Source organism: Atta colombica, unplaced genomic scaffold, assembly GCF_001594045.1.
Source record: "Atta colombica isolate Treedump-2 unplaced genomic scaffold, Acol1.0 scaffold52, whole genome shotgun sequence".
Classification (NCBI taxonomy): Eukaryota; Metazoa; Arthropoda; class Insecta; order Hymenoptera; family Formicidae; genus Atta; species Atta colombica.
In genome coordinates, this window is record NW_017259542.1 from 672,116 (window position 1) to 683,473 (window position 11,358).

Here is an 11,358-nt window from a genome sequence, read left to right on the forward strand (position 1 = left end):
CGCCTGGAATTATTTGCCTTGTTTTCAACTTAGATCTTTTTCAGTCGCCGCAATGCCGTAACTGGAACAACTCCTTCATGAAGCTATTCTTCGGCCAATCGAAATCTGGAAGAAACCTCCTTCGAGCTCGTCGACCGCGGCTCTTCCGTTACTTTCACATCGAAATCAACGCGCGTCCCACGTGGACGAATATCATGCGCAAACCCTGAGACGCCTGGGGGCGTCCACGTCACCGGACCACCGTCCAGGGTCCCACTTTGGCTAGCACCAATCGTCCTCGTCACTGTCCGAGTGCCTCGACCTGCTCAAAAATATTATTCATTTAATCAGAACTCATTATTATAGTTACAAGCGAAGTGGATAGATTATGTATTTAAAAAATGACGTGTGAATTAAGACAATTGTAAACTACATAATCTAATAAAATCAATGAACTTTAGAATATAAGCTTCTATTGTATAACTTTTAATGACATTGTCAGTAAAAATTACAGAATAGAGGTATAAATAAAAAAAGCACTTTAGAAAAAAGAAAAGATAAACAAAAATTAATAAATAGTAAGAATAATTAATTGTAATAATGATAAAAAATGAGATTATTCGAAATAGAAGTGGTAAAATCTTCTTACCTAGGTGCTCTTTGTTTGGATTGCGGTTGTGGTTTGTAACCGTTGGGCACCGGGCTGGGTAGTAGACGACCGCGGCCGATCGCGACAGCCTGCTCGAAGCTCAACGGATGATGACTCGATTGCATGGAAGATGGCATATGCGACGACGGATGTGGATGCTGCAGAACATGGCCGGATACAGGTCCTGGCACGTGGGTCAGTCCACTCGATGCCACGCTATGCGGTCCGTGAGTAGGCGAGGCATTCAGCTTGGGGAAGTTGATGTTGGTCGGTTTCAGCTGTAGGGTCGATGGCTTGTTCGGCGTCGGAGGCAGTCGGCGACCCTGGCCTCTTCTCGCGACCAGCACCGGATAGCTATGTTGATGCGGATGATGGCGATGGTGACGCGGACGACCACTGCCTATCGGGCTCGGGCTCCTCGAACGCTGCTCCAGACTCGTCGTGCCATAATGGCCACCACGTTCGATTCTGTGAACCGGACTTGGCGACCTGGCCGGACTCGTCGACGCGCTCCATGGACCTAATAATTATGCTTATTAAAATTTTCTGTCTGTACTATGTACGCATGGCACAATCGTTGCGGCGGGGCTTTTTCGACACACGGCGCAAAGGTTGCTTGACAAGTAACTCGTAAGCATGTGTTGAAAAGCCATTAGGAACCCCCGATACGGATAGGGGACCGGACAATTTTCGGATGTTACCAATTTTCAATATTACTGATCGTTCGATTGTCTAATTAAAGGACTTACGATTAAATAAAATTATTCTAGATTTAATCACTCGGTCTCTGTGCGAAATTCGAAGAGCTCGATTTATCGGAAAGGATTCAGGATTGACGAATAAATGACTATTAATATAATGTAACTCTATTAATATTGATTAATCCTTTAGGACTAATTATAATTTCTTGTTCAAGGAAGAATATCAAGTATATTTATTAAATGTGTAGTAACGAAAACTTAATTTAATAATGGAATACATTCCTGTAATATTTTTCTTATTTCTACATTTTGCGAAATTAATCATTATGACTCGGAATATAATTTTTGAAAATTAATAAAAAAATATCAAATATATGTGCTAGTTATCTTGAAATTATCAAATCCGAAGGAGGATTAATGCAACATGCTTGTAGTATTTTGTGTTTGTAATGCTGTGAAATCATTCGAATCAGTATAATGCAAATACATGTCGGTGTCGGTGCTTTAAATATTAACTGTGTTCAAATTCTATGAGGCATCTAACGTAGCATGCGCATACATTCTATGATACTAATCATTAAATTACGGGTGCATTATATATATATATATATATCAATAATCGTGATAATTTTATAACAGTTGCGTTATCTTAACAATGTGTAAAATCTTCTATCTTTCTAATTCTTGCAGACAAACTAAATTATGTTCAATGTAGCATTTTATAATTCATATCGTTACGCCCGAACACCGTTTATGAATTCATTCGTGATACACTCCCATACGCGATAATGAAGGAAATTGATTTAGGCGATTATAATGATTTCATGTAACACAACAGAACATAATTTAATGCGACGACTAATGAAAAAGCTGATTGAAAAAGCTGTGAACAACGCGTACAAAATCCACTTAGATTCTCAGATGACTTTTTGTTTATCATTTAATTGTTTATCAATTCTAAAGATGATGTTTTTGCATTATATCACGATTGTCTCATATCAATCAAGTAGTATAGATTGTGAGGAGACACAAGGACGTAACAATATAATTATTTATAAAAAGTAGGGTTTCAAACTAATTAAACACGCTGATGTGTAAAAACACGATTGACGTATAAATATTGTCTTTTAAATCACCACATATACTGCGTTAACTATTTATAAAATAAGATTTGTGGATTGTATTTAAGAACTGAACACACTATGAAAATAATTACACATTACATATTAACATATTATAGTAACGATTCAATATAGGATATACTACCTACAACGATCGATTAGACAATTTTCTTAATTGATAAAGCTACTTGACAATCTCAATGGCGTTTCTAATGTAAAAAGCATCGAGTAACAACCAGAAAAGAAATATTTTTGATGAAAACATGTTGAACATTGATGCTATTAGTGTTGTACATATTAATTGTTTGAAAACTTCTATTGCGTTGACATTTCGTAATGTCTTTTGCATGTGTTTGTATGTGAGTATACATGTGAATGCGTATCATTCGTAAAACGGAACGAAGAAATAGTGAAAGCCAAACGATCGTATTGATTATGTAGTAACATCATAATTGCATCGTGGAGACAAGGGAATGAAGAAGAGGAGAGTTGTGAAAGAAATTACCATCGTCGTAATAGTCGCAGTGGTCGTAATAGTCTGTGTAGGCGCATAACAGAACAGAACGAAGAAATGTATTACATCGAGTATCACACAGAGCTTTTCTGCCTCGAGTAAAATCAAACATTATAGCAACATTCATGTTTTTTATAAAACCGTGACCACGAACTCTCTTTCGTTGCTTCCGCTGAACGCCAAACAGATTGTAATCTAACTACAAAATTTAACAATTGATAATTTTCAAGAATGCAATAGAACGTAAATAATGGCGCTATTTTCGTAATGACTTCTGAAACGATAAATATATCACCAAGCCGGTTGGAGATAATCATAATCAATAATAATTAATAATAATTATATAATAGAAATAACACCAAGAGAATGAAGGTATATCGGTGATACGGTGATAGAGTAAATACAAGGATGCTGTGTTCGCAGTATTCCAGGCTGATAAAAGACAACGAGATAGAGAAACCGGTTGGGGATGACTAACACGAAACAGAGTTCGCTGTCGTGGTTCCGTGAAAAAGACTTATCGTTGCACCGTCGTGGCTTTCGCTGGTTGGAATTATCGCCGGTACGTCGTACCTCGTATCCTATGCCGATGATTATATTGTGACGCATGGGGATGATGAGTGTGCCTTTGTATCTCGACGACGTTGCTAACGGTGTCGCTAAACCCTGGTCCATCGTGATAATGACCATGATGGTCGTACCGGCCTTGTCGCCTTGGCGATGGCGATCTAGGCATTATTGGCGAGTGTCTTCTGCAAATTATGACAACAACGAATGAGAAAATCACGCTACGTCGTGCAGGACTTATAAACCAGCTAATATGTTAGCCATGTCTATAACGATCAAGTACTGGAAAATCGAAGATATCATCGTCCTTGATTCAATAGTTGGGAATATACTAAAGTTTAGTTTAGTGTTATACAATATTTTATACAATCTGGAATATATCTTTCATTCTCATTTTATAGTTGAAATACGTTAGACTTTCGAATTTCACTCGTTTCTCAAACACAATTGAAAAATTTATGTTACATTTAATACATATCATGTGTTCTAAACAGTCCACTTAAATTTTTGTTAATTAATTTTACATAAAATGAATACTACAAATATTACTACAAATATTATATACAACAGTTAACTCAAAAAACCGTACAATTTATAAGCAAATTAAAACTATATATTTTTCCAGTAAAATTAACATTTATAGCATGTTAAATTAATACTTTATGTTCATTTATTTTAGAATTTATGTTTTAAAATACATTATTTTTATGTTGTTCCTTCACTTACTCAAATTACGTTATTTTGGCACTAAAAAATTAATTTAATATAAATTATTTAAATAATATATTGTAATCATATTGTATTCAATTAATATTCGAATTAAAAATTCAACATTTCAAAATTTTTTTAATGAGAACTTGAGTGGACCGATTTCTAACACAAATACAATATTTTGCTGTATATTTTGGACAATTGGCTGTTTACAAATGATCCTTCTTTGGAATATTTCGTACACATATGTATACGAATAAATTTGCACGCAATATGTATGTATACATATATATATATATAGCGCGACTTTTTCTCGAAATTTCTTTTGTTTACATATTACACCCAATACCTTATACTTGGTGAACGTGAACGTCTAGAGAGGAGCGCCGAGGGATGCGGACGAAGGACTCTATCACCAGGATGCGTAAGACTCTCGAGGCTACCAGCACGCGAGTCGGACGGTATGACGTCTTGCAGTTCCTAAACGAGAACAGACTTCCGACTTAGTAGTTTGTCTGCGTAATTCGGATTCGGGAATCGGGGAGTCGGGGTGTTGTCGGTTCTTTGTCTTTAGCAATATCGCGCTGTCGATTTGCGCGTTCCGAACAAGGAACTATCGTAACACGACTATCGAGATGCCTTTTGTCTCCGGAATTTAAAAGCAGACGCACGTTTGACTTATCTTTTGGCTCATTTATGTTAGAGACCTATGATTAATTAAATATTATTCATATGCATAATGTAGTGAGGACAATACGTACAATTTAGATTAATGAAAATAGAATTGAATAAATTTAACTTATTTTCTTATTAATAAAATTAATAGCATTAGTAATATTTTACATTGGTTATCAATTTTATTATCGCAAAATATCACAGTAATTTAATATCATAGTGATAATTATCGATCAATTACACGAGAAGAACACGGGATAAAATTTATGTGTAAAACGATACTTTTTTGACACGTGCAATCTGCTTCTTTTTGTAATTTTTAGCGTGCACTTTTGTGACTAACAAAGTTAAATGTAGCTTCGCAAAAAATCAGGAGAAATTAAGAGATAAGGCAGAATAAGAGAATTCACACACAGAGATACATACATATGTGTGTGTTGAATGGCATGCAAATTAGAAAAGTCTCGCTCATGCACATGCACTCGGTAATAAGTTCCGATTGCTTAATTGGAAAAAGGAAAATATCCGTTATCTTCGAGACGGGAGTCTCTCTTGTAAGAGTGCTACCTTACTTACCAGGATGTGGACATAAAGAATCAAGATAAAACATTACAGTTGAGGAGAACGAGGCAGTCGTGCGATCATGTTGACTGCTTCGTTGCTCCAGCGATAATCCTAAGGCCGAAAGCAGCAAGGGACAAGGGGGTGGGAACTGTTCTATGCATCGACACGAGAAGAGTCGCTAAGACCTTTCGGATAACATATGTGACTATTTCTCTATGTGGTGTTCACGCTAGAGCGTTGTCTTTCTAGGCGTTATTATTTACAGGAACACTAACACTCAACGAGATCCAGATCGATTCGGCCAAGACCGATTCTTTCAGCGAGCACTGAAGGAAATTTACACAATACTGACAAATAATGAGAGCACATGATCCGTCCAATGCAAATTAAAATTTCGTCTAATTCTACTGCGAATCGGTCTTGAGCGCTTAAGATCACGACATCACGGACAATACCTCTCGATCCGCGCAATATTTCTTAAATAATTATCTTTTTAAGATTGGAAAATTTAAAACTCGGATTGTGGTAGAGAACGTCGATTGGCTGGCTTATCTAAGACGATTCGTCCTAATCTAATTTAAACATAAATATTTTTGGTTTATCTAGCGGGGGTTTAATTATTCTTTGAAACCTAATTTCATACTAACGATACTTTATCTAAGAGCGTACTTCATTTATCTAGATCTCATTACAAGAACTTTTTGGAGAAGGTCACATTTTCTAAAAATACTTTGGTGGACACAATTAATTACAATACTAAGTGTGAGATAGCATCCTAATTTAAACCAATGTAGCAGAACAAATTCGCGATAAGAGACGAAATTGTAATCTAGAATTATTTTCAGATAAAATAAAACAATCTACGTGATCTATATTCGATTACAGGATGTTTCTGAGTTTTAATAAATTTTTCAGTTTTATTAAATTGTTAAAATTTTTACGCATTACCGATATCAACAGTAAATGCTTTAGCATATATAGACAAGGATATTTTATAAAGTATTATTAAAAAGAGACAAAAACAGTAATAAATACGATTTCTAATGCAAAAACTTGTTTTTTATATTAAATATATAAATTTAATGGAATAAAAATTGTGATATTAAGAATTTTAAGCACGACCCTATATGTGAATACATCAAATACGATAAAGAAAGTCAAGACCGGTCAAATTTTGGATGTTACAATTAATACATTATATATTCTTTTTTTTTTAAATCAAATAAATTTCTTATTTTCTTTCTTTTTTTCTTTTTAATTTAATTTAGGGGAGATTATTAGCGTTTCAGAATGATTGTGTTGAATGTTGTGTTGAATGTTATCGGATCGCAATTATATCTGGAATAAATTGATTTAAAAAAAAAGAACATATAATATATTGTATCACCTAAAATTTGACTGATCTTGGCTTTCTTTATCGTATTTGAAAAATTAATATATTATTATTCCGAATCTATCAATTTTATAATCAAAATGATCAAAGATAATGTGATGTTTTTTAAATCAAACTAACGTCAATTCCAGAAAGAAGGTCAAAGATCTCAAGGAAATAAAAGCATTTCGGTTCAGAAACATCTTGTACTTGCTATGGAACTAACACATCTTAAACGTATCGTATATACGATAATCACGATTAATATGTGACCACATCTCGAGCGAGATAACGGACAGGGTCTTTTCCGGCTTCTTTTATCGCAATCTACTTCCGATAGGGTCAAGGGAGAGAGGACATTCTCGAATAATCGAGGAAAATCTTTTGATCTTGGACCGAGCCGACACCTTGTGGTAACGGATCGAGGAGCGAGGTGCGTAGGTGTTCTGGTGTTGGTAGTACGAGGGTGGTCGGTGGTCATGATGATGGTGATGGTGGTGGTGGTGGTAGTATTGGTGATGGTCATAGTATTGATCATTATCGGTATCGTAGTAGTATTGGTCGTGATGGTGATGGTCGTGGTAGTAGTTGTTTTGATCATCCCGCTGGGAGGGCACCTCGGCCAGCAATGGCTCTAGCTCGGGGGCGCGATCCTCGCCATTAACTACGAGTACAACCCCAGACCCACCCCCTCCCTGGCTACTCTCTCCGCTGCTGCCTAGTATATCGTACTGGTGAGACATCTTCCAGTTCACCTTTTTGTTTCTGAAATCAAATTAACCGCTATGATATATTCTTGACAAAGAAATATGACAATAAATAGATTAAACATTACTAAACAATATAATAAATTGTTATCTCTTTCCCATAATTTACGAAGCATCAATTTTGAACCCATTAATCCAGTTATCATGATACAATTATATGAATTTTTCTATATGTTGTTCCCTTACTTCAAAAGTAATATAACTAAGAGAATTATTATAAGTTTCTATGAAAAATGGGAAAAAAATTATTTTTTATAATATCATTTTATCTTATATCTTTCCTGTAATATTTTTTAATGCATTTTACTTTAAAGCAAACTAAAAAACTGCATACCTGATGCTACGCTGACGTCTGTGCTCGGCGGCTGCGAGAACGCCTAAGGCCCCTTCCTCCTCATCCGTATGGTCTCTGTGTCGTTCATGTTTCGCTTCTATGGCCGGTCGCATCACCGGTTCGAGGCTGTTCGCCCTACTTCCAGCTCCATGATTATTTCCGGTGTGATTTACCGCCGCCATGTCCAGCAAGCAGTTGAAGAAGGCCGATGGCTAAATTGCGAAACGTGCGAAAGCACACTAGCTATCAGAGCTGATCGAGGGATCTCATTTTTCGATCAACAATTTCTTTCTTTTCTTTTTTTGCGCTTTTATTTCTTCATTTTTTTTAGTTTCTTTGGCATATGTATATAGATAAACTATATATACATATATGTACAGGCACATACAGGCTTTTTTTTCTTAGCGTTACCTCTCGTCGGTGGTCTCTCGAAAAATCGTGGTAGAATGTGACGCTTATAAAGATCGGAAGCATTCAAAGTCGAGAATCAACAGTGTAAAAAACGGTGAGAAAGATTCTCAGAATAAAGAGGCGGCCATGCTAGAGAAAAGGCATGCCGTGACGGTGCGTTTACTTGTGTCTATTTTACGGCGGATTCTTCCATATCTCGAACTACTGTATATGTTCGAGAGAACGTGTGTGAATGCAAGAATTGTAAAAAACAGTAGCATAAACGATATTACAGCGAGGCAAATTTTGTATTATTTCGCAAAGCCTGTATATGTTGATCGAGATTGTTATGTATATAAAAAAAAAAAAAGAAATGTTTTCCCCTTTTTTCCCTTGTATACGAAAGTGTTACAAGTGGACACAAATGCGTTAGTACGGAAACGCGGTTAATCTTTTGAGAGACATAATAGTATTGCAAGAATGCAATTGTTAGTAAGCATGCAAACGGGTGAAGTCCCGATGTTCTACCATAGTTCTACACATGTTCTATATATAAGCAGTAAATTATTTTAAACAATTTAGACATTACAATAATATAATTCTTTTTATAACTTTTCTTATTGCATTTCTTAATGTCGCGAGCTATTGTGGATAATTTATTATATTTTATATTCGTGAGGTAGAACACGGATAGTTCATTCCGCAAAAATCATACAAATATGCCAAATAATCGTGGACAAAATTGAAATCGGTTGCTTGGTATGCAAAAAACGGGTCTAAGTAGAAATATATTCCAAGGTTGAGAACTCTGGAACATGCCGCTATATGAGATGTCTCAAAATCATTGTATTGTAATAACAATTATTTTAGCCTTTAATTTTCGTGAAACCGATAAATCTTTTATCGCTTTAACAACTGCCATTTTTGGGACATCCTGCATATATCGGATGTTTATGTCAGTGCTTGCTAAATCTGTAAAAATAGGAGCTGTATCTATCGAAAGACACTTAGAATGCAAATAAACGAGGCGGATAAATCGTTTTTCGTCTATTGAGCTACGAATTGCTTGCCATGAAAGAAAGTGATCATCAATGTTTACGAAATATCAACATTTATATATTTTTCGTAAGCATCGTCGAACACACGGTTGCTCGCCGAATTCACGAATTATAGGAGCAATTTATAAAGATACTTGCAGATTTTGATGGATAACTTATTCGCCAAAAGTTGAATACGTTGTTATTATATTGAAAGAAACTTAGTTTACTATATCACAGAGTCTTAAGATTGGTTTATCTTGTGTCAGTGCACGTTAACGCGTGTGCATGTGTATACAATATAGAAAGTGTGTCAAATGACGTGTAACATGTAACTGAAAGAGCGGAAAAATGCTCTAGTAGAAAGCGGAAAACTGTTCTAGTAGTAGAAAGCGATCGGATAAGTTGGGCAATACTACGAGTCTACTGAAATCACTGATCAAAAAAGTGCCTATTTATCTCCTCTACACTACTGCGGTAAAATTCGTAAGAAACCAGAAAAAGAAAAGAATCTTTTCGGCAATAGCTAGCAGGAACATCATCAGCTGCCGCATTAACTTCGCACCGTAAGAAAAAGATATTTTTGGGATTATCTAGCATCTAAGAGAAGAGAAACGACGAACTTCAAGTATCCAATTTTCACAGCTAAATTTACTTGCTTAGATATTAGATAATCCTAAATCTGTTTTCTTATTAAAATCAAGCGAGGCAATCGATATCCGCATATAAACAATACAATGCAAAAATTTTCTAATAATAAAATTAATTATTAATTAATGACTTTTAGATTATTTTATTACTATTAATCATATATATAATTATTATATATATGATTAGGTATCCATTATTCCATTATTTCAATAGTTCAATGATAGCTAATAATCTTTTATTATTAGAAATTTTATATTATTTGAACTTGTAACGAGCGCGAAGTTGAAATGCTTAGAGCAATGTGATTCTACTTTAAAAAGTATGTATTGAGCTAAATAAAGGAGAGATATTTGTCAAATGCTTGTGAGCAAAATGGACATAGTTCAGTAGAATGAAAAGGAAGTATCTACGTCACGCTTTAAAAAAATTGGATATTGCCAAACTATACGTTTAATTAATCGAAAAAAGACTTGCTTGGCAAGAAAAGAGTATATGAGTCTAAGAGGCATTTATCGTAGATTGAGGCAAAAGGCGGGCTATATATATGAATATATTATATACGTTCGAGAATCGATTATCTCATCGGGCTACTTCTCGTTCTAAATAGACTCAAGAAAGGAGCTCTATAAAGTCATTTACTTACACATAGCTATACCGGTATTGCCGGTCGACAAAGAGCCGATTCTACACGCGCGTACACGTGCATATATAGCAACGTGTTACTCACGTGTCGGCAACAACACGACGACTAAACAACTCTGACAACGTATTACAATCATATATATCACTGCGGGAGCCGCTCGCACGCGCGGAACCTTGAAAGTTATATGGAGAAAAGATCATCTTCCCTTTGTGATATATAGATTGAAGTGAGAGCTATTCTTCGACGTTATCCTAAACTAGTTTGACAAAAGGAAACGTGCGATTAGGAAAAGAAAAAAGCCTTTCCATAGAAAGGCACTAAATAAGTATCTAAAGACTAGCTCGTGTGCGAGCCTGATTAAAGATCTATTAGGAATTACGTATCTAATATGATAAGTGCCTAAGTAAGATAAAATGTATTGCCATGTTAATGTATAATATGCGAAACAGCTATTCATTTTTTTGCTGCCTTTCATCGTTAATTAAATTTTCTATCTCTGTGTGAATATTTTCCTTTATGCGCAATACAATGAATAAATTTATTTTATTCATTTAAACTTCTTTAAAATGTACAAGCATACATTTTCCCTAATTTCAAAATATGGTTGTATAGCTCTTCATATATTATAATCTTAAATTTTTTCAAATATATGATAACTTGATATTACGTTGATATTTTAGATA

The 11,358-nt window shown here is 35.1% G+C and overlaps 1 protein-coding gene across 1 annotated transcript in view; it reads right to left on the reverse strand.

Annotated features, from left to right (window-relative positions):
* Nucleotides 1-6: 6 nt before the first annotated feature.
* LOC108691819 (voltage-dependent calcium channel type A subunit alpha-1) overlaps nucleotides 7-11,358 on the reverse strand; it is a 54,521-nt gene continuing 43,169 nt past the window's right edge. The window contains exons 25-31 of the mRNA XM_018199733.1: nucleotides 7,955-8,166; nucleotides 7,261-7,618; nucleotides 4,592-4,722; nucleotides 3,538-3,716; nucleotides 2,956-2,988; nucleotides 629-1,148; nucleotides 7-301 (exon numbers count right to left, since the gene is read on the reverse strand). Of these exons, the coding sequence (XP_018055222.1) occupies nucleotides 262-301; nucleotides 629-1,148; nucleotides 2,956-2,988; nucleotides 3,538-3,716; nucleotides 4,592-4,722; nucleotides 7,261-7,618; nucleotides 7,955-8,166 (1,473 nt within the window). The 3' untranslated portion in view covers nucleotides 7-261. The remainder of the gene's footprint in view (nucleotides 302-628; nucleotides 1,149-2,955; nucleotides 2,989-3,537; nucleotides 3,717-4,591; nucleotides 4,723-7,260; nucleotides 7,619-7,954; nucleotides 8,167-11,358) is intronic.